The sequence below is a fragment of the Tamandua tetradactyla genome, chromosome 19 (genome assembly GCF_023851605.1).
Source record: "Tamandua tetradactyla isolate mTamTet1 chromosome 19, mTamTet1.pri, whole genome shotgun sequence".
NCBI lineage: Eukaryota > Metazoa > Chordata > Mammalia > Pilosa > Myrmecophagidae > Tamandua > Tamandua tetradactyla.
This window is the reverse complement of record NC_135345.1, coordinates 14,679,065-14,703,550: the sequence shown is the minus strand read 5'-3', so window position 1 is coordinate 14,703,550 and position 24,486 is coordinate 14,679,065. Positions and strand designations below refer to the sequence as shown.

General features: G+C 39.3%; 2 protein-coding genes across 8 annotated transcripts in view; both read right to left on the bottom strand.

The window, feature by feature from the left end:
* C1QTNF7 (C1q and TNF related 7) overlaps positions 1–24,486 on the bottom strand; it is a 101,244-nt gene that overhangs the window by 56,551 nt on the left and 20,207 nt on the right. The window contains exon 1 of one of the 4 annotated variants that reach the window (XM_077136440.1): positions 14,049–14,154. The exons of 1 other annotated variant lie outside the window; for it this stretch is intronic. In XM_077136440.1, the coding sequence (XP_076992555.1) occupies positions 14,049–14,076 (28 nt within the window). In that variant the 5' untranslated portion in view covers positions 14,077–14,154. Of the gene's footprint in view, positions 1–11,408; positions 13,995–14,048; positions 14,155–24,486 lie in introns of those variants that run through there. 2 more of the 4 variants (XM_077136442.1, XM_077136443.1) reach the window with 2 other exon arrangements.
* Positions 1–24,486, bottom strand: part of CC2D2A (coiled-coil and C2 domain containing 2A) — a 268,775-nt gene that overhangs the window by 224,085 nt on the left and 20,204 nt on the right. For 3 of the 4 annotated variants that reach the window (XR_013165772.1, XM_077136433.1, XM_077136435.1), the window contains exon 1: positions 14,049–14,163. The exons of the other annotated variant lie outside the window; for it this stretch is intronic. The gene's annotated coding sequence lies outside the window, so the exon portion shown is untranslated. Of the gene's footprint in view, positions 1–14,048; positions 14,164–24,486 lie in introns of those variants that run through there. 4 annotated transcript variants of the gene reach the window in all.

The following is a 24,486-nucleotide window of genomic DNA, read 5'->3' as shown; positions in this document are numbered from 1 at the left end:
TATGGGAAGATGGATTTCTCTCCACATTTGCCTCAAACTTAGCAACATCTGACAACAGCCCAACAATTATCAAGTTTGGAGAAGATGGGAGATTGCAACCATCTTCAATGAATGTTACTTTTCTCAAGATGGATGCCATTAGGGGTGACAGGGGCCAAGATGGCCTATGTAGTGACTATTGCTTAGGAATGCATGATCACATGTGGGCACAGCAAGCAGAAAAAAGAAACACTTGGGGGAAGGAGCTGAGTAAAGTCTGAGTTCCGAGCAAGCAGGGAGAGCACATTGTTGATGTTTGTATGTCATCGTCAGTGTGCCTATGAGAGGAATGGAATGCTATCCCCATGAGTCAGGGAGCATTGTCTGTTCTGATTATCCCTGATTTGGTAAGAAATAATAAATTTATATTTAATGAACATGAGATGAATTTGGCTGTATTTGGGCCAGGAAAAGTCAGTCAACCTGCAGGGAGCTGGATATTTATTCTGAATAGCTGTAATCAAATAGAACCTAAGAATAATTAAGCACATCTACTCTACAGAGCATGAAAGGGAGGTAATTCTCGGTATATGTAGAGGAAGGAAGAGAAATGACCTCTTATTAAGAAATCCTGGCTGTAAAAATAAGGTGAGAAATGAGGTGGGCATTTGAGAAGGTTATGGGACTCATTGTGCGTTTACAACATGGTACAAAATGTATTATTATAGACAGCAAAGATCAAGAAAAGCTTGAATACATCATGCACTGGTTTTGAATAGGACTTCCAGTACATTATTTCAATGATTTTCATATTAATCAAGTGAGATAAATAGGGTAGGTATGTTCATTCCTTTTTCCCAGGTGAGGAAACAGGACAAGGTTAAATGTCTTGCTTAAGGTCACAAAATTCTTCCATGATCAAGAACCCATGGCTTGAGTTGAATTCTACCATTGTTTTTTTCACCATACCGTAGTGCAGAAATGAGATTTTGGCTGATGGATAGACTTTGACTATGCAAATCTGTAGACTCTTTTTGGTCCACTTTGTTTCCTTTTTTCCAATTTTGCAGTAGTGACTTTGAGGTGATAAGCTTTAAACATCCATCTTTGACTGAAAAGGTTGGAGTGACACGGGGAGATAATTAAAATGGAAAAAAATCTAATTTAAAACCTGGCTTCATGGGTTAAGATGAGGATAATGTATTGAAACAGCTGAGAGCCTCTATGAAGGCTTTATTTCACATCCCAACAACACAGAGCAAATTGCATAAATTCTAGAAATTAAAACATGGAAATCACTTTTAAAATGTCACCAAATGGCTCTGTTGACTGTTTTGTAACAAGGCACAAACAGATGGCACTTTGAAGCATACGATGGAGCTTGGAAAGCAAAATTACTTAGGAATTTTTGTCTGGTGTGTTAAGATAATGTGAGGAAACCCAAAGGAAAGCATTTTGGCCCACACTGACAGAGAAAGGCTATGCACCATTCAGTAGATTTGTTCCAATTTTCTTGCAATGAAAGAGTTAACTCTTTAACTGTCAGCTCTGGCTGAGCAGGATTTCATGAAGGTTTATGCACTTGTTGGATAAAAGATATGAATTACGAGAGATGAGAACTACCGTTTCTGCTTTCCTGTTATGTTGCAGACTCTTTATATGGTATGTAAAAATGTTTAGCTTATTTAATTCTACAACAATGCAAATGACTTTTATCACCTCCATTGTAAATTTAGAGAAATTGAGGCCCAAAGACATCAGATAACTAATTGGACATAGGGGTTTGAATTCAAACCTTTATCTGATGCCCAAATCCATGTTCTTTCTATTACTCTGGTTATTCAGGTAGAATCCTGTCCTTTCCTGGCCCTTATAATTAAAAATATCTTCTTGTTCACAGTAATTGTTTAATATTTAAGAAAGATGCAGCTACCAAATGTTTATGTAACAGTCGTATTTATGTATCAAATTCAAAATTTCCTGATTTATGGTATATGGCATATTTTAACAAGTACTAAAGGTTGACATACTCAAAACCCACTTCAATCTACTTCTCCCATGTCATTTTCTATATTAAAGACTGGAATGCAGAATATACAAACTTCCAGATTTCCTTGCAGCTGTGGGGTCCATGTGACAAGTGTTTGGGACAACATCATAACCCCCATAAGACATGCTCAATTCCTAACCCCCAGTTCTGTGAGTATGAACACATATATAAATAGAATCTTCAAGGAGGGGACCAAATAGAATTAGGGTGAGCCTTTGTCTTATAAACAAGATAAATCTGGACATAAAAGTAGAATCCAGAGGAGGAGAGAAGGAGACAAGTTGCCATGTGGCAGAAGCAAAGACTGAACAACCAATAGAACACTCCAGACTTTGGAGAAAGCATAGTCTACCAATGCTGGTTTCCAAAAACTGTGAGACAATACATTTCTGATGGTTAAGCCAACCAGTCTGTGGCATTTGTTATAACAGCCTTGGCAAACTAACACATGCAGTGTGGGCCATTAAGGTCCAGATGAGAAGTCATTGAAGAGGGCTTCCTTCCCAAACAAAAGGGCAAAGTTTGACAAGGAGTAAACTTTTGCTTTGCTGCCTGGAATATGAACACAACATTTGGAAATGTAGCAGCCATCTTGCCACCATGAGGATCCACCACTAATGGTGGTGGGATCAGGAAGATAGAAGGAGCCTGGTTTCCTAATGGCATCCTTGAATAGCTATACCATCTCTGGATCATCTACCACTGGACTTCTTGTTATGTGAGAAAAATAAATCCCTTATGTGTCAAAGAAATTGCATTTTCTGATACTCAAAGACACAGACAATCCTAAATAAATTACATAATAGCCAGAACTTAAAAAGACATTCCTATATTCTAACACTGTCCCATTTTCATGCCATTTTTGTCCCAGTTTGTAGTTCTGAAAAAACTGGAAGTACACTGTGGTAGCTAGGTTTAGGTGTCAACTTGGCCAGGTGAACGAGCCTAGTTCTGTTGCTGTGGACATGAGCCAATGGTATGTGAACCTCATCTGCAGTCAGCTAAGAGGTGGGCCTGCTGTAATGAATGGTGTTTGATTTAATTGGCTTGTGCTTAAATGAGAGAGCGCAATGTAGCACAGCCCAAGCAGCTCAGCATACCTCATCTCAGCACTCGCAGCTCAGCCCAGGCCTTTGGAGATGCAGAAAGAAATCACCCCGGGAAAAGCTGTTGGAACCCAGAGGCCCGGAGAGAAGGCCAGCAGAGATCACCCTGTGCCTTTTCACATAAGAAAGAACCTCAGTTGAAAGTTAGCTGCCTTTCCTCTGAAGAACTAATGAAATAAATCCCCTTTTATTAAAAGCCAATCTGTCTCTGGTGTGTTGCATTCTGGCAGCTAGAAAACTAGAACAGATTTTGGTATCAGGAGTGGGGTGCTGCTGCAGTTTGCAAATACTGGATATGCTAGAATGGTTTTTTGACTGGCTAAGGGGAAGATTTTGGAGGAACTGTGAAGAGAATGATGGAGAAGTCCTGGAGTGCTTGAAGAGACTGTTGGTGTAAATGGAACCACTGCCAATCTGGACAGAGGGGTACACAAAAGGGAAAAATTGGAGTTTGCAGAGTGAGAACCATGGAAGCTCAGGTCTGAAGCCAAGAAACCTCAGTCAGGACAGTGGACCCACTCATATACATGGAGAGGGTGAGTTTACCCTGAAAGGCGAGGATGACTCTCCCACCCTGTTGCAGTGGAAGAGTCATGCAGCCTCAGGCCTTGGGGAAGGTACAGCATGCTCCTTGGGGGACTGGGAAGAGCCTGGCTGCCACCACATGGAGGGTTGGAGCGTGTGGCCCAGAAATGGCAGAGAGCCCAGGTGTGGCCCCGATGCCTGGAGAGAGTGGAACCAAGAAAAAGATGATCTCCTAAGTGTCTCCTGAGGTTGATTCGGAAAGAGGCAGGCCATTGCATAGCCCCTTGGAAAGGGTGGGACTGCCACTTTCTAAAGCTGAAGGATAAATGACTTTCAGACTTTGAAATCCAATGGTCTTTGCCCTGCAGGTTTTCAGAACTGTGACCCCTGTGTTCCTTCCAATTTCTCCCTATGGAAATGAAAACCTGTATCCTGTGAATGTCTTCCTTTGCATTTTGGCTCCAGATAACTTGTTTTGAGATTCATAGGTCAACAGCCAGAAGATAATTTTTTGTACCTTAATATTATTTAAGGTGATCTGTGTAGTTGCCAAGTTGACAAGGGGTGGACATGTGGTAATTAGATTCAGTTGTCAACTTGGCCAGGTGAAGGTACCTAGTTCTGTTGCTGTGGACATGAGTCAATGGTATGTGAACCTCATCTGTTGCTGATTACATCTGCAGTTGGTTAGGAGGCATGCCTGCTGAAATGAAGGGCGTTTGGCTTAATTGGCTAGAGCTCAGATGAGAGACTCAACGTAGCACAGTATACCTCATCTCAGCACTCACAGCTCAGCCCAGGCCTTTGGAGATGCAGAAAGGAATCACCCCGGGGAAAGTTGTTGGAACCCAGAGGCCTGGAGAGAAGGCCAGCAGGGATCACTCTGTTCCTTCCCACGTAAGAAAGAACCTCAGTTGAAATTTGGCTGCCTTTCCTCTGAAGAACTAATGAAGTAATTCCCTTTTATTAAAAACCAATCTGTCTCCGGTGTGTTGCATTCTGGCAGTTAGCAAACTAGAAAATGCACAGATCAAATAAGACAATAGATTCATTGGAATGGTGTTTATCTTGTTGGGTACAAACTGGAACAGAGTTGGATCCCTCCTTGTTTATGGGGAATGGCCAGCACAGTCTGTGATCAAAGCAACTGTGGCTCTTCCAGACAATCTGAAAGCAGCTGGCTTGGTGGGCAGTGCAGAGTAGGAGGGCTGAACTGGATACCTCCCCACCATTTTGCCTTCTGGATGTATTCTTAGCCCTTTATTGGAAAGCCTAGAAAGGGACATGAGGAATCATTTTGCCTGTCCCTTCACCTTGGGCAAAGACCGCTCTAAAGTCATTCAGGCATATATGAAAACTGATCTAGCTTTCTTTTTTACTCTTTTTCTTTTTTTTATCTGGTTTTAATAGACCTCCTAAGAAAACAATTCCTTAGCTTCCTTTCCACAGGAGCACATTTCAACATTTACTCCATTTCAAACTTGCAGTAAATTATTCTTTTATTCTAATAGAATATTTATTAAAAGTGGAAAATCAAAATCCCTTTATTTGCCTTAGGCAGGATGATAGAGTGGGAAGGTAATGGTCTGTGGAGTTGGGTGGTTCTGAATTCAAGTTGTAGTTCTGTCGCTTACTAGCTGGTGAGCATCCTTGTTACTTAACTTCACTGAGCCTCAGTTCCTGGACTGTAAAGTAAGCAGAGTAATAGCTACAGGACACTCCCTAGGGTATTGGTGAGGAGCTGATGTATGGAAAATGCTGTAAAGTGCTCACTAGCAGTTCCCGTTCCCCCGACTCTCCCAATTGGAAAGTAACTCATCATGCTCTGGTGGAAATCACCTTACAGCCCTGAGATGCATCACTGAATTACTCTCCATCCTTCCCTGCTAAGAGTTAATTCATTCCGATTTCCTAAGCTCATCCTCTTCACCTAGAATATTTCAGTTATTGAATCTTAACCTTGAACCCTGTTTTCAAAATAATTTTTTAAAATGTGTTGCCATTGAAGAGGTTGTATTTTTATAAATTAGGCAAAAATTTAAGTACTTCAAAATAAAAAAACTTTTACCTGTACGTTTATTACTGAGCCAGAACAATAAGTGATTTCCCCCCTTCTACATTGTCATGCACACATAATTCTTGTCCAAATTATATAACTTGCATATGGCAACAAAAACAAAGTGGAATAATGAGTCAATCATCTGTATAATTATAGCTAAGAATATTTCCGCCACATTCATTTGGTTAACTGGAAGACAAAGACTCCTCTGTATAAGTTATCTGCACCATGACCTTCACTTTGGAGAGACGCTGTCTCAAACCCCAGTGAAGTCTCCTGCCCATCGTTGGAAAGGAAACATCTCAGACCATGAATTGTTTTTATAAGCCATACACATAACTCTTGGGTAATAGAGTTTTGGATCAACTGGCTTCTGGCAGCTTTGCATACTGGCTCCACAAGCATATGTACAATGTCAGACTTGAAGCCACACATGAAGTAATTGTGAAGCTTTACAATCCCTTCCTAAAAGTTTGCCATGTGGTGGTTCTTGTCTCCTCCAGTATTGTAATCCCTAGGAATTGTGATGATTTGAGCTTTAAAAATATCATTAACTAATCTTCATTCACTTTGGAACCATTAATTTTTGCTAAAGGAGAATATCTTGAAAATGTCTGGAAAATGGAATGATAGAACAACAACAACAAAAAAACCACTGTAGTGTAGTTTGATTTGGAGATTTCTTTTTCTTTCCCTACAATTACTCATGACATATGATACTAAGAAAGAAAGATAAAATGACCAAACAGAGTTTTCAAGTTGGAAGAAGCACCATAGATTTACTCTAGCATTGTAGTTTATAGGTGACAAAACTGACACCTAAAGAGTTTTGATGAATTATCCAGTGTTATGTGGTCAGTTAGTGGCTCAAGCATGACTTGTGTCACTGTGGTTCTTGTGATTCAAGTCTGTGTTCAAGTGCCACTTACTGAATGAATCCTTCTCTAACCACCTGTGGTAGTTAGATTCAGTTGTCAACTTGGCCAGGTGAAAGCACCTAGTTCTGTTGCTGTGGACATGAGCCAATGGTAGGTGAATCTCATCTGTTGCTAATTACATCCGCAGTCGGCTAGGAGGCGTGTCTGCTGCAATGAGTGACGTTTAACTTAATTGGCTTGTGCTTAAATGAGAGAATGCAATGTAGCACAGTCTAGCAGCTTGGCATTTCTCATCTCAGCACTTGCAGCTCAGCCCGGGCCCTTGGAGATGGAGAAAGAAATCACCCTGGGGAAAGTTGTTGGAACCCAGGGGCCTGGAGAGAAGACCAGCAGAGACCATCCTGTGCCTTCCACGTAAGAAAAGAGCCTCAGTGGAAAGTTAGCTGCCTTTCCTCTGAAGAACCAACAAAATAAATCCCCTTTTATTAAAAGCCAATCCATCTCTGGTGTGTTGCATTCCGGCAGCTAGCCAACTAGAACACCACCTTAGGACCTCCTCTTCTGCAGCTGCTAGTCACTCTGTCTCATTACTGTATTTTATTATCTTCATAGCACTTATATCTCTCTAAGTTGCATTTCATTTTATGATTCCATTGTCTGTCTCCTTCTTTAAGTGCAAAATCCAAGAAGGCAAAGAGATGGGCTCTTTTTCACTGCTGGATCCTCAGCATCTGGAATAATGCTTGGCATACAGTAGATGCTCAATAAGTATTTGCAGATTTAATGGACCAGAACAAAAGAGAAAAGCAACTCCTGTCTATTGGGCACTGTTTTAGTTTTCTAGCTGCTGCAATGTGATACACTGGAACTGGAATGACTTTTAAAAAGGGGAATTTAGGGTTGCTAGTTTATAGTTCTAAGGCTGAGAAAATGTCCCAATTAAAGCAAATCTATAAAAATGTCCAAATTAAGGCACCAACAAAAGGCTACCTTCACTCAAGAAAGGCCAATGAAATTCAGGGTTTCTCTCTCAACTGGAAGGGCACATGGTCGATATGGCTGCATCTCTTTGCTTTCTCTCCAGGCTTCTTGTTTCATGAAGCTCTCCAGCAGGCATATTCCTTCTTCATCTCCAAAGGTCTCTGGTTGCATGGGGCTCTGGTTCTCATCATTCTCTTCACCCTGTCATGGCTTTGCTCTCTCAGAATCTCATCATTCTGAAGATTTCTCCAAAATGCTTTCTCTCTTAAAGAATTCCATTAAGCTAATTAAGACCCATGTGGAATGGGTGGAGTCACATCTCTGTGGAGATAATTTAATTACATTTCCAACATACAGTACTGAACAAGGCTTAAAAGAAATGGCTGCCTGTACCAGATGGATTAGGATTAAAACATGGCTTTTCTAGGGTACACAATCCTTTCAAAACAGTACAGGCACCTATTATGCTAGGTGTTGTGTTAAGCTGTATGTCTGTTATATGAGTCTTGCAATTAGGAGGTAGTGAAATCAGAACTCAAAGCCAGGCCTATCTTGCTTGGAAATCCTGGCACTTGCTACACAGGAAGTTATTTCCAAGGTTCAATAGTTCATGCTCCACCATGCCCTCTACAACTTCTTCCAAAAGCATCTAATTTGCCAGTACTCTCATCATGTGTTTTGACTTACCCTTAGTGGCTTATATCTATCTATGTCACAGTTGTCTCAGAGAAATCACACTAAATGTATGCTGATTTGGTACAGTAAATACTGTATTGTTGATGATTTCTCTGGGCAAAGTTTATGGAGCAAATTTCTCATATTATGGATGTTTCAGCTTACTTGATTCTAATACATTGAGGAGTTCATATGAATTGCACTAGTTTGCAGTAAAAGCCTACAAAGATAAGTGAATCTACCCATCTGCTGACCACTGAAACTGGATGCAATCAAAGAGATTGATGACATGAAGTTCGGATGTCAAAGGACTTAGAAGGTGATCTGTGCCAAAAGATAAAAAAAGGGCCAGGATATAAACAAGGTAGTAAATAACTTCTGAAATAGGGTTGATTCTGACAGCAGGATAAGCCACAAATTTGAGTGGGAGGAAATTGCTAAACCTGTTGTCCTTGACAGAGTTTCCCTCTTTCATACTGGACCTGAGGGTAGTGACTGTTCAACTTTAGTGCACATCAGAACCATCTGGAAAACTTATTAATAAAGGGGCCAAGTATTGGCTTTAATGACTGGAGCGTTGAGCCAGGCACAGGGGAAAGGTCTAACTGACAGGGACCATGATTTTCGGCTCTCGTACCCTCTCACCCGGGAGCAAGTATGGGCCTGAACTATTCTTAGATTAGCAAGAGGAGAGGACCTGGGGTCCAGGGAAGAGCCCCAGACTTGGAATTTGAACACCTGTGCTCAGACTTCAGTCCTGCTAATTTCTAGGTGCGTGCTTTGGGTGAGTTACTTGTGTCTTTGAGATTCAGTTTCCTTGAATGAAATTTCATGGTTCATAACATTTTCCTACAAAGCTCTTTTGAGGGCTGAATAAAAGAATGTATAGGAAAAAAATTAACAATGAAAGGAACAGAAAGGTGGTTAAAAACGTGTATGGTCAAGAAGCCAGATAATTTACTTTCAGATCCCAGCTCTGCTAGACTTCAGCTGCATAGCAGTGGACACATTACTTAATCTTGTTGGTCTCACACATGAGAAAGAGACAAAAACAATACTTTACATATTTACCTATATTCACTATTAATCTTTAAATGAACTCTGCTATGATTAGCTTTCTTTTATGGTAAGGAAACAGAGGAACAGAGGTGTTAAGTAACTAACCCATGATAACACAGCAGCTAATCTGGGATGTGTCCTGGCTACTCTGGTTTTAGGGCCCCTGTTCTTAACCATCCTGTTCCAAAGAATACATAAGACAATAGGGACTAGCGAGTACATGAAAATGAACACATCCTCGGGCTATGCAAACTGCAAACACGTTTATATAGAAGAGGAGGACTGTCTCCCATCTGGTTTTCATTGCTTTCAGCACATTAGACATGTAATATATATTCATTAAGGAAAGGGGAGAGATTAGAGAGCAACTCACCCAAAAATAGAAATAGATGCTTAATGCTTAATGAGGAGCTATGTAGGAAAACAGATTGTTTTAAATTCCCCCAAACTAAAGTCCAGTCCATTTGGAGCCTCCCCAACTTCAAAGCACCTGAAGTGTGTGCTGACAATTACTAATGTATGAGGAAAGAGACCAGTCTTACCATAGGATGGAGAAGAAAGAGAGAGTCAAATTTCTACCAGGGCTAAGAGCATCTGGTCTTGTGAGATTGTGAGAACCTTGTGGATGACACTCCCTATATTCAGTATATGGACAGAAGAGTTAAAACACAAGGACAAAAAAGTAAATAAATAATGGGGGAGAGGATAAGGTATATGGGATGTTTTGGGTGTTCATTTTTATTCTTAGTTTTAAGTAAGAACTTGAAGTAATGAAAATGTTCAAAAATTGATCGTGGTGATGAAAAGCACAACTACATGATGACGCTGTGAATCCCTGATTGTACACTTTGGACAATTAAATGGTATGTAAACATATCTCAATAAAATTGAATAAAAATATATCATCTTGTGGTGATGAATGCACAGCTGTATGATGATACTGTGAGCCATTGATTGTAATCTTTGGATGATTATACGGTATGTGAATATATCTCAATAAAGTTGTATATAAAATATTAAAATATATATATATATAAAGAGCAATTGGTCTTATTATTCAGGGAGTGAGGGGAACAAAACCTAGGCTGTGGTGCAGGGGGTGGGGAGCTTATTTTTCTAATCATGAATCAGGGCCCCAGTGGTGGAGTCTGAAGACACAGAGTGTGAGCTCTTGGGACAAATGTTCTCTATAATCATGGAGCTTATGACAAGGGACCCAGGGAAGCACACGTGGGTTCCTGTAGAAGCTGTAGGGTCTCATGTGTTTCATGAGACTGCTTCTGTTGAAGCAGTGAAAAGTTGATCAAAACAAAACTATTTCTTTCACATTAATTTATAATCCTTCAAAAACACCTGTAAAAGAAACATGCCCTATAATGCATCATCTATGAAATTACACAGCCCATTCATACAGTAATTATTAATACAAATGCCATAATATCTCCAATAGAGTTTGCATATTTATGTGCATATATTGTAATGATTTCATTATCCCCCAAGGGCCATGTGGCATGACAAGCATATTTGTTTGATAAAATAAACGGTAAATAAACTAGCATTCTTAAACAAGCAAACAAACCGACAAACACAAGGAGCACAGAGCTTTTACTCCACAGGATAATTTATGCTTTCATTTTTCCTCTTCCCTCCAACTAAATTCCACAGTATGTCACAATGAAGGAAGCACCTTAAACTTGAATTATGTAGGTGCAAATTCAATGACAGTCCTGTTTTTCAGAATGAGGCTGTGGAACCACTTCTGCTTGCCTCCTTCCACAAGTGTTTGTCAGCCTCATGCTCTTCTTGAATACAGATCTACAGCTATTAAGGAGTGTAACTTGCTAAACAAGAATTGTTTTCAAAACTAACCCTTCCCAAACAAAGTCAATTCTGACAACTTTCGCTTTCCCTCTTCTGTTTAGCAGAATCATCCACCAGAGAGATATTTTATGTGACTAAGCCCCAGTCAGTAAACACCCCCAAAACATCTTAGAAGAACAGAAAGAAGTAACACCAATGTGAGCCAAAGGACTCATTTCTAGGAGAAAGAAGCCTGACGAGTCTGCTTTCATCGGGAGAGAGGACTGTTTACTTACATTGCTCGCAAGACCTTGTAACAGCTGAACTCTAGTAGGCGCAGATGTGAAGCTTTTGCTTGAAATCCCTTTCCCTTTGGCAGTGAGGAGTATTCATAACTCTTTGGGGCTTTGGATTGATAATTAATTTCCTGATTCGCTTTCAAAGGAGTTCTCCCAGGCTTTGAGCAGTAGTAGAGAGAGAGGGAGAATGCAAGGTTCACGGCATGCAATGATCCTGGGCCTACACAAACCTTCTGCTTGCTTGATCCAGCCCAAAAGAAGTATTTGCCGACCTCGTGAACAAAAATAAATATCCTACTCTATCTGTTGGCTCATTCCCTGAATCATATTTGGGCAGCAGCACAGAATCTGGAGGATATTTGTTCTAAAAGTGTGATTCTTCAAGTTAAATGCCTTCTGATGGCTCTTGCTGGAGGAAATCAGGGCACCTTTGACTGGTCTTCAAGACAAGTTGTGCTTGTGTTTCCAACAGCCAATTTTAGAGAATGTTCTTCGAGATCACACCATCCTGCCCCTTCAGTTTAGCAGTTAAAGGCAATGAAGCCGAAGGCTTACAAGACTTGACCAGGATTGCACAGCTAGTTAGTGGAAGGAAAAAGTCTCCTGACCATTCAACCCATGCTCTGTCCACTGCGGGGAGATGGAGCCAGAAAGCAGCATTTGCCATCTGGCTCTTTACTTTTAAGATGCATGTCACAGGATGGGGTCCTTGTTGCATATGAGTCCCAGTGCTCACAGCTGCAGAATGGGACTCATAATAGCAGGTCTCCTTGCTTGGCCATCCTATAATCTGACTGCTGTGGAAGTGCTTCATCAAGGATGAGTCATTGTTATTTTCTGCACTGGAAGAGGCCATCAATTGATTTTTGAGTGGAGAATTGGTCAGGGAATGGAGTCAAACAAGAGGAAAATTTTGATCTGGGAAAACCAGATCATGCTCACGTGAAGGGATCATAAAGCTCTACATTTGTTGCAGAAAGAACAGAGGATCTGGAATCAGAAAATCATGGCTTGGTGACTGTCTCTAATACTTACTGGCCAACGGAACTCTTTGGATTCACTGCAACATTCCAAACCACAATTGTCCTCACTGATGGAATTATCCCTGTGCTGCTGTGCTTGCTTCCTTTTGCTGTGGTGAGGATCAAATGAGATCTTCATTGAGAAAGTGCTTTGAACATCTACAGGCTTTGGAATTGTAAGGTGGCATTTCCCTGTACCTGGAACAGCATCTCACAGAGAAAACATGGTTTATAGGATGATGCCACTACCACTTCTCATTAATCCATGGAATTGTCTCACTCCCCCTTAGTGTTGGGCTTCCAAGTTCTGCCTTGCCCTTCTTTTCTTCTCCTTTTAGAAGTTTATTTCACCCTTCTTCTCTGGTGACTCCACCTCTCCGCACCTAACTCCCCATGCTTGCCACTACTGGTTTACTTTCTTAGGATTCAAATTGTTCTTTTATTTCTAATGCAACAGTAATAATGAAAAAAAAAAGGACAGAACATTTTTTGTAACCAAATAGAAAAGTATCCACAAGAATCGTGACACTAATGACTTGTATTTAATCCACTCTGGAGGTAGACATGGCCAAAACAACAAATGAATCATGATTAGCTTCATCTTCATCTTACAAAATATCCAAGCCCCTAATCCAACTCATAATTAGTTATTACGTTCACTTCCCCATCCCTCTCATAAATTCATTTCTTAAATGTCACCGCAGTTATGTTTGTATTCTATCATCTGTAAAAGCAATTTTCTAATTGAGCTTGGAGAAAGTGAAAAAAAGGGAACTAACATTTATTGAGCTCTGGCCAGGGCTAAAGCCCTTTTCCCCCCTTCTACTGAATCCTCATAAAGAGCTTGAATGGTTGGTAATGACTCAAGGTCACAAAGTTAGTAAGTGGTAGTGTCTGAATGTGAACTCTGATAATCAAAATACTGCTCTATCCACAGTGCATTCTGCCTCCTTTGTGGGTTCCCTCAGGATCCCTATTGAGTTAGGCTGATGACTGTGTAGAGTCTGACCAGAAGTCTCTTTCCTTGCTTCCCTCCCAACATCCTTTATGTTGATAAGTTCTCCCCATGGGTTCAAAGGTATGTGTTCCTTTCTTGGGAAGCCTTTCTGAGTGACCCCTCACCCATCCTAGTTCTCCCTGTGATAGTCTATTAATGTCTTAAATTTCTCTTTCATAGATTTTCCTTCTTTCCTAAAAATTCATAAAAGTTGTTCATAGCTATGGCAGTTATAGCAGTAGTTATATTTATAAGATAATTTGCATAATGTCTGCCTCCCTCACTAATCTGTTAACTCTATGATAATAAGGATGTTTTCTCACTAACTATCTCCAGCCATTAGAACAGTGTCTAGTTTATTGGTTTTGTGGTTTGTTGAATGAAAAGTATTGAACAAATTAGTGGCATGAATCTTTCCAGTGAACATCTAGCCTCCGTCTTTCCTAACACCAACATGCGAATCTGCAGGGAAAAGAGGGAGGAGCAAAGAAGGTAAATCAGGAAAAAAAATAAATAGTCATAGGAAGGAGCTATGTGATTCACCTGCAGTAATGGGATTGACAAATGTTTGCTAAGAGCACAGTCTAATGGGGCCCCATTGAAGAAATCTCTACTTACCACCAAGTGTATTCTTTCTGTTTTGCATGGGATTAGTAGATTTGGCTAAGTAAGGATGAAATTCTTGGAGTGAAGAGGCAGCTGAGGAATGGACCTCAGGCCACACCTACTGGCCTTCTGGGTTCAGACAAGGGTAACAGCCCTGCCCTTTGAATGAAGGGGCAGCTTGTTTATATTCCATCAGCTTCAGTCTCTTTCAGGAAAGGGATGAAGCAGGACTTGATGGAACAGAACCTGAAAAAGAAAAGGAGACTGCAGGATATAATTCCTACCAGGGAAAGATAATCTCAGAGGAAGTAATCACATATGCAAAGACATGGAAAGACAGCATGTTGTGTTTAGAGAACTGCAAGGAGCACAGCTTTGTTGGCAGATCACAAGGAAATGGGATAATAAAAATGAAAGCACTTCAAGAGCAGAAAAGTGCTAGATAAGTACTAAATGTTTTTTATTATTATTTATTCCTTGGCATTGTTTGGAGAGCCAGTGAATGAGTGCATGTGGAATTGTTTCATAAACTCGAAAATTCTTTTGAAAATGTTTATTGTAAGCTATTTTGGATGAAATTGCACAAATATTAGACCAAGGGCCAGGAAATTAAAATATTTATGAATTTCTTTTTAATAAACTGAACATTTTGATAGATTTCTTTCTAATTTCTTTTTCAAAGATTAAATTGTAAGTTTACATATCTGTTATATATCAGTGAGCTGAGATATATATTTTTGAATTGGCACCTGGCCCTTTGTATTGTGCCTTCTGTAGTACAGGGGCTCAGAGCCTGAAATTACATTTCCCAGAATTCCTGTTAGGTAGAGTTCCAGGTTAAAGTTGGCCAATAAGGGTACTCAAGGGGATGTGAGAGGCAGAAAAGTTTGAGAGGACATTATTACTTTTTGGTGGGATGACAGACAGACTAAGGACTGATGGGAGATTTGCAGTAGCTTCTAGGTGAGCTCCTGGAATCACACACTTTAGAATGGCTTCCTAGCAATCCTGCACTATTGGGTTGCCAGCAACATAGCATGTATCTTTGCCATCTTTATTTAGAAATAATTATAGATACACAGGAAGTCGTAAAAACAAGTTGCAAAGACAAAAACTTAGCATCCCTCAATGGTAACATATCACTGTCATTACAAAATCAAATCTATAAATTGACATTTGTACAATACATTAACTTACTATAGATCTTATTCAGTTTTTACAAGTTTTTACATGGAGTCAGTTGTGTGCCTGTATAGTTAGTTCTATTCAATCTTATCCTGTTTATAGACTCTCTACAGTCATTTCAATGGTGTTAAAGCCTTTGTTTCCTCGTCTAAAATCCACCCTGGAATGATTTTAATTTTCCTAATTGGATCCTGACAGATATGATCAATAATTTCTTGCTTTTACTTCACCATTTAAGTCTTGCATTCAAGTTTTATTGCTAATAGTTCATTACTTTTTCAACTAAAATATTGCACATTGATATCTTTTCCCAACTACTTCTTTAACATCATCTTTGTCCACAGCATCATCATATTACATCTAAATTAGCACAACAGATTTTTATCTATTTATTGGGATTTGGGCTGCTGTATCCTCAGAATGATCCTTACCATAGTGGCTCAAAAATGCATTGCTAAAATAGAAACAAAATTAAAAACAAAACAAAACAAATCACAAATGAAAAATGCAATACTCTTCTAATCATTCCTAAATAATGGTAAATTAATTTGCATGTAATAAAGCAGGAAACAAAAGTAAGAGATATAGCTACCGGATTGGAGGAGGCAGAACGATCATTATTGGCAGATAAGAAAATTTCACACCTAACCGATGCAAACAAATTAAAAAAGACTATTAGATGAAATAGAAGTTGAATAAGTTTGCCAGATACAAAATAAATACCACAAAATAACTTTCCTATATAATAAACATAGTCAGATAGCAAATAGAACGTTAAAAAAAGAACGCTACAATCTTTGGGATTGCGAATGGTATTAGCTTCTCTGCAGAAGAAAGGGAGATTGGTCCTTCCCAAACTTTGGGCTATATTTTCTCATCAGGGGCCTTAATGGACTCTACTTCTGCTCAGAGACTCAAAAACTCTTCAGAATACAGGTTTTTTTCTTCTTCTGACTCTTACCTCTGATTCAGTAATGACAAATGATCAAAACTTTGTAAGAGGAAAGTCAGATTAGAAACAAATTCCATGACAGTCCCTTTTCCCCATGCTGGTAGAGACACATTTCCTCTCTAAGAACTTAGTTTTCATAGATGCCTCCAGGTTCCAATTTAAATAATTTTACATTATTTCTTTTAAGTCTTTGTAACAACTTGAAACAACATCTTCACTTTCAGATGATGACATTTGCTTTCCATCTACCCTTTTTTTTTTGCTTTCCCAGAACAAATGAACCATCTACTCTAAAGGACCATGTAGGTCTTCCCTCTCTTGGCCAATAGGACTATGAACAAAATCATAGCTAACATTTATTATGTGCTAGAACCCATTCAAAAATTCTATCCAAGCATAAAATTAATTAATCCTCATGACCATATGGTTAGAAAATTTCAGTCACTTACCCAAAATCTCATGGCCAGCAAGAGGTGGAACCGAAATAAGAACTAGGTGGTGAGCCTCCAAGCCTTACTTAATTCCACTGCAATATACACGCGTTCTTATGGGTGGCAACATTTCAAAAAGTTTAAGATCTTTGGATCAGCCTACATTCTCTGGACACAGCTATGCATGAGCTCTAATATGTTGCATTGGCTGCATCAGCTTAGTAGCTGTAATTAAGAAAGTCAATCCATCGAAAAATGCTAAGTGATAATAGTGCAGATGGTAATATGTAATGACAAAAATTGTGAAAGTGATATGTGAATGGTGATATTTGAGAAACCCTAATGTGGTAAAAGTCCCAAGTATATGATCCCAACTTGATGGAAACCTTGTCAGGAGGAACATTTGGCTCTGCTTCCAAAGTGGAGCTCATGCTTTAGAAGTCAGTATTTTTAAAAAGACAACAAAAATAACATCATTCTTGAAAGCATAATTCAGAAGACTCTGCTTTCCCCAACTATAGCTCTCTTGAACACTAGAAATTGCCTTCTTTCTAGTTGTATTTTTTTTTTACATTTTATTTTATAATATAATATATATATTAAAAAAAAGAAAGAAAAAAAACAATAGTTTCTAAAGCACTCCTCAGCGAGTAGTTACAGGACAGATCCCATAGTCCGTCATGGGCTACCATACCATCATCTCAGATCTTTCCTTCTAGATGCTCCAGAATATAGGAGGCTAGAAGGAATAAATATTTTTTTATCATTACAATTGACATTTTTTTCTTTTTTGTGAAAAATAACATTTACACAAAAAAAGCAATACATTTCAAAGCACAGCACAACAATTAGTTGTAGAACAGATTTCAGAATTTGGTATGGATTACAATTCCACAATTTTAGGGTTTTACTTCTAGCTGCTCTAAGATACTAGAGACTAAAAGAAATATCAATTTAATGATTCAGCAATCATATTCGTTTGTTAAACCCTACCTTCTCTGTATAACTCCAACATCATCTTTGATCTTTCTATCCCTCTCTTTAGGGGTATTTGGGCTATGCCCATTCTAACTTTTTCATGTTGAAAGGGCTGTCAGTAATATAGGTAGGGAGATGAAACTAGCTGATGTTCTGGAGAGGCTGCGTCCTATAGGTTTCAGGACTTATGTGGTTCAGGGACCCCATATGGAGGTTGCAGTTTTCTGGAAAGTTACCCTAGTGCATGGAACCTTTGCAGGTTATATTGCCCTAGCTGTTCTTTAGGATTGGCTGGAATGGTTTTGGTTGGGGTTTGGCAAGTTATGATAGGTAGCAATGTCTAACTGAAGCTTGCATAAGAGTGACCTTCAGAGTATCCTCTCAACTCTATTTGAACTCTCTCAGTCACTGATGCTTTATTAGTTACTGTCATGGTCAGGTTCATGTGTCAACTTGGCCAAGCGGTGGTACTTGTTTGTCTGGTTGGACAAGTGCTGGCCTGTCTGTTGTGTTGAGGACATTCCATAGAATTAAATCATGATCAAGTCAGCTGCATCCACAGCTGATTCCATTTGTAATCAGCCAAAGGGGAGTACCTTTTGCATTGAGTGATGCTTAATCTAATCACTGGAAGCCTTTTAAGGAGGATTCAGAAGAGATAGTCTCTCTCCCTGCTTCAGCTGGTGAGCCTCTCCTGTGGAGTTCATCCAGACCCTCCATCGGAATCGTCAGCTTCACAGCCTGCTCTGTGGGTTTTGGGCTCTGTGTTCCACGGTCACCATGAGACACTTTTACAAATTTTATATTTGTGAGTGTTCCCTATTGATTCTGTTTCTCTAGAGAACCCTAACTAATACAGTTACACTTATTTTCCCCCTTTTGGTCAGGATGGAATTGTTGATCCCATGATGCCAGGGCCGGACTCATCCTTGGGAGTTATCTCCCATGCTCCCAGGGAGACTTTCACCCCTGGATGTCATATCCCATGTGGGGGGCGGGGCAATGATTTCACTTACAGAGTTGGGCTTAGAAAGAGTGAGGCCACATCTGAGCCACAAACGGCGTCTACCAGAAGAATTTTAGACACACCTATAGGTAGGCCAAGCTTCTCTGCTACCTACATAAGCTTCACAAGAGTAAGCCTGAAAATCAAGGGCTTGGCTTATTGATTTGGGTGTCCCTAATGTTTGACACAGTATTAGGGGATTCCCTCATGATGAAGTTTAATAGTTTCACATTTTTTCTCCCATCCCTCAAGGGACTTTGCCAATACTTTTTGATTATCTGCTTAATATATTCTAGGATGCATCCAGGCATTACATTAAACTATACAGGATTAAAGGCTCTCATTCTTATTCTGGGCTCCTTGTATTTCCATTATTCAATTGAGCTATCCAGACAGGTTGAATTAGATTACGTGCTATGGAAAATTTAGGTTCCAGACAAAATAAACCTTTCTTCCTTTGGTCTCAAAGAGTAGGTGCAGTTCTAAAATATAGACAATGTGTTCCTTACCCGTGTCCTGAATTACCTTAACCCCAACCTGATCGGCTTCATTCTTATCTCTAAATGCCAGGTTATAGATATATAAAACATACTCTCAAAATCTAGGAATAATAATTACCACTCTGGACTAAACGTGTCTGCTACAAGAGTTTCTAATTGCAGTCTAAGATTTTGATTGGCAACATTCAAATGCAGGCCTGGCTTCAAAGCATAGTTTGTAACCATGAAGCATTTCTTAGTTTAAGTTGCTTAAATAATGATAATATTGATTCAAAAGAAGAAAGGACTCCCAAATCTCCACATCTCCTATTATTAATAGATGTATCTGTTATGTAAACAGTTAAAACAAACGAGTTTAAATGCCCCTCAAAAAGAACCCAATCTCAAGCCTTTCCCCAACCCTTCTCTTCATTCCACAATCATCACCATCTCTTGCTTGGTTCCAGTATTTCCACTATTTATGGTCAACATCATGCTGTAGAAAACCCACAATATATACATATTGACTTCTCATCTTGACCAACATTAGAGTTTTCCATTGGGTAGGTTATTTAGGATAAATATATCTAATGAGCTCAGTTTGTTAGCTTGTTTTAGTCAACTAACACATACCACGTCCTTTGGAGATTGCAAATTAAATCTAAATCACATGTAATTTGAAAGGTAAATGTGTTGCCAAAAAGAAAGTAAAAGAGAAAGAAGAAAGGAAGGAAGGAAGGAAAAGAAATAAGAAAGAGGAGAGGAGAGGAAGGGAGAGAAAGAAAAGAGGGATAAAGAAAGACAGTGATAGGAAAGAAGATAGAGGGGGAAGGCAAAGTAGAAAGACAGATCCTGTAGCCCCAAATCAAACAGACATAATCTATGTATTTTTCCATGGGATTATCCATATGCTATGCTACATACTACAACTAATAACCTGACTTAACAGAGACCTCAACTGTAGCTAAGATAGACATGTGTAAGTGTTATCTGTAGGTAAAGTGACCAGCTGTCTTGGTTTGCCTAGGACTGAGGGGGTTTCCCAGGGCAGGAGACTTTCTATTCTTAAACCAGGAAGATCCTAAGTAAACTGGAACAAATTGGTCACCAGGTTGGGTGAAATAGTAAACCATATCTCTAATGTCTTTGAAAACTGTGTAGGAAATACTTTAGCTAATTTTAGAGCATTGTATGTGTCAGCATCTGTATTAAATTTTGTACACATGTAGAGGATACTTTTTTTGTCTGTCTCCATAGCATTCCAATATTCTTTGGGAACTCCTTTCATATCTTATGTGGTTCTAGTAGAAGCTATCATCTATTGTGCCTTTCACTCCTTTTCCTACCCTGAAGTGAGCAAGTAAACAGGTTGGGCTAAGCATAGTGAGCTGGGCCAGCTGAGAAATGGAATCAGTGATTAGGCAAGGGGTGAACATGGAACCCAAGAAAGAGAGCCTTTGGGAAAGAGAAGTCTCTTTTTCTCCTAGTCAAGTCTAACCTTTGCCATCTTCACTGTGTATGACAAAGTCAACAAACACAGAAGGACGTGGGGGCAGCAGAGAAGGAGAGAGGCAGTGGAGGGGAGAGAGAATCCAGACCATCATTTGAACCCTTATATCCCATCATTTATGGAGCCAACACCATTCCTAGATTGCAAAAATACATGAGCATATGCATTTTGTTTTTTCTTCAATGAGTTTGCATTGGGTATCTGTCATGTGAAACCAAAAGAATTGTGACTAATAGACATACCCGAGCTCTTCTATTCTTGACCCAGTTCTGTGAAAGAGGTTCAGGTTGGACCAAATTCATTTGCTTTTAACCTTCAAACACAGTATTTTCATTTGGTTCAACTTGAGTGTTATTATTTTTGTTTCACAGGTGATGAAAAACTCAGTGCATAATAATGAATAATATGCCCAAGGTTGCACAGATAATAGAAGGCAGATTTGGGGATTAAATCCAGGTTTGTTTGATCCTCAGGTATACAAGCTTATTTCCAGTTGTTTATACTGCCTGAAAAAATAACTCTCTTAAGAGATATCTTTTTCTATTTGACAAATGCCTTGAAAAGACACTAAGTTGTGACATACATTCTACATGTGAACTTACATATAACGCAAAACACCTGCTTTCTTGCTTCCCAAATCCTGGTTTCATTGGGTGTTTCATGAAGAGGTCATATTCATGAAGTGTGTTAACAAGATGGAAAGCTGCATTCTGCTCTGTGTATTTCCATTTTAATGGCAGCAAAGCATCAGGATGACTATGCTTCAGATATCCCAAATTCATTCCAGCTTTGATTTTCACTGACAATCAAAAGGATGCTTTTTTTACCTAATAAAAAAGAGATTATTCATCTGCTCTACTCTCTATGCAGAAAGACTGTTTGATTGTTTCCCATAATTCAAACCCACCACATTTATAATGCAGCTGTGTCAGTGAGATAAGAATTCTGGGTATTTTCTTTTATCATGGGCATCCCATATGCTTGCCCCAGTGAAGGCAACAGAATAATGCTTGCTTAGGAAATATTTCTTTCCTGTGGTGGTGTTTTAGACATGCTTTAAAGACACTAGGGTATGATTTGGGGAAGTTCATTTATCATTTCTTAGGCATTTATTATAAGTGAGATTATTACAGTTTAAGATTGTCTGTTAATTTTAACTAATGCTAGAGACACATTGTGTCTTGCTACAACATGGATAGTAACTGTGCCTGTGGCATTATCTCTTGAGCATTTCTTTTCCAGGATCTTCTCTCCTCCAGCTACGTTGGCAAGCTATAGTTATCAGCTATCACTGTTCTATGCTGCAACATAATAAACAACTCTCAAATTTCAGTGGCTTGCAAAAACAAACATTTATTTACTTTTTCTCACCTACAAGAAGTTATGGAAATTGCCCAAGATCACAACAGGTAAATGATGAAACAAGGATTCATTTATTCTACAGACATCATTGAGCTCCTATTAAGTACCCAGCCCCAAGAAGAGGTTGATAAACCACCAAACTGAAGACTATTAATGTCTTAGGTGAAGTTAAAAATGAAGACAATATCTTTACAGCTTTGGAGGGCCAACCAAAAGGAGAGAACATCAACCAGAAAAAAGTGACACCATCTAATAAAGGCAGGGATTGCTAAATTATTCAGGAGGGGGTTCTGGGAGGGAGGATATGGTCAACACTGGCCAGAATGGTAGCCATAATTACATCATAATTGGATCAATTAGACAGTGCAAATATAAGGCATCTAACACGTCTACTGCATCAAATTTTATTTGAGAGAGAGGTAAAGAGATGCAAACCTTGGAAGCCAGTTTTGAGTTACAAGGCGTTGGAAGTGAAAAATCACATAACCACCTTCTGAGGAAAGTACCTCTAATTTCCTATTTTACATCTTTCTGGGTATCACTTTCTTCACATTTAATGCAAGGTTAGAATTGTTTCTTTTTTAGCATTGTCTTAGTTCTGAGATAGCATGTTACAGGTACAAATTTCATGGCAGACTCTGTTAATTGCTTTCTTATGTCCATTTTACTTCTGTTTTGCTAACTAAGGCCTTAGTTGTTTGGGGAGGCTATAGGACCAGCTAAAATACCCATCTTCCCAGATACCCTTGAAGGGAGGCCAGTCTGCAGGGAAGGACATGTGACCCACCCAGTTGGGACATTGATAGGAAGCAGAGAGCAATTGGAGAGGTTGTTGGGAAAGTTTCCTAAAGGGGAAAGACTCAATTGGTGTCACCTGTTTGTCTCTTGCCATTCTTCCTGGCTGGAATGTGGTCATGACATAGAGACAGAGTTGACCTCTTGTGATCATGATAAAGAATCTCAAACTAAGATGGAGGAGCAGAAAGGTAGAAGGAACTTGGGTCGTTAATAACATTGTGAAGTTGTCACACCATCTTTGGAGGTGACTGCACACCTCCAAACTCCTTTTAAGGTGAGAAAACCCCCTATTTGGCCAGGCCACTAACATTAGGTTTCTGTTGCATGAAGTCAAATACATGATACACCACTAACTAACTGATGCACCACTGCTCCCTATTTCCTTCCCTTGGGGATACATTCAGATTTGTGTAACACTTCCTCCTCGCAAAAGATTTGGCTTCTTTTCAAACAAATTTTCTGGAATAGTTCATCTTGTTTTTTAGATGAGGCATCAGTTGGCTACAATAGGAAATAAAATTCGGTTTCAAAGAAAACACCAATCATTCTTGCCTTTTTAAAAAGAGCGTCAACCATCCAACACAATCATTACATTACAGTTTATAGCAACAGCTCCAACCTGGCAGAATGACGTGCTGAGCTCAATCCTGCCATTTAGTTGATGGTGACATCAGACAAAACAGGAAAATTAAAGCTTAAAATAAAAAGTAACACCCAATGGAAGAGATAGAATCAAATAATTAATGAGGTGTCTTTTAAGCTTTTCATCCTTTAAACCTATAACCTTGGCAGTGTGCTTTGGTAAGGAAAGAAAGCACAGAAGTTCAAGTCAGGGAATCCTTGTTCAAATATCCACCGAGCCACTCACCAGCTGTGTAATTTGGGGCAATCTTTTCGTCTGTCTAGGCTTTCACTTTCCATACTGCAAAATCACAATAATAATGATAATGGTAAACCTACTTACAGAGTTGATAAGAAGGGTAAGTAAGGTGATGCAGGTGGGGACTTTGTGAAAAAAAAAATTACGCAAGCTTTGTTCTGTTGGAAGGTAAAAAGATATGCCAAGTGTGAAATAATGTCAGGCTTGTCTAGCTGCCATCTAGACATGGTGTGCAAGTGTGAAATTGAGATGCTGGAGTATAGATGGACTATGACGCTCAGTTGAAGGTTAGCAGTACAGTCCTTTCATGGTTAAAATGAAATATTTCCACATAGGTGCCAACCATTAATGGAGGGTAAGAGAAGGAAGGAAACTAATTTTTTTGAGCACTTATTAAACCTTTCGCTGCGTGGCTGGCATTGTGCTAAACACTTTAAATTATTAATGCAAACTGCAACAACTCTATGAAGTAGGTGCTGTGATCATCCCAAATTAACAGTTGAGAAAAACAAGGAACAGAGAGGTTAAGTAATTTGCCCAAAGACATCACATCTATCTGGATTAGAACTCAGGCAGCCTGGTTGCAGCGCCTTGCATTTCGCCACCATGCTGTTTGTCCCTTATGGGGTGAAATAGAGCAGAAGACCATATGCCAGAGAGCTGAGCTGGGAAGATTTAGGTCCCAGATTCTGAAGACTCTCAAAAGAGTTATGGATTCTTAAGATTGGAAGATGACAGAACTATCCACAGATGCTTCTGGCATTTCAGTGAATTAAAACGTAACCGTCTATTCATCTGTAGTAATGCCTCTCCTTTCCCTAATGTGAGACTTAGCAATTTGGGAAGACATCTGGAATTTATTTCTGCCA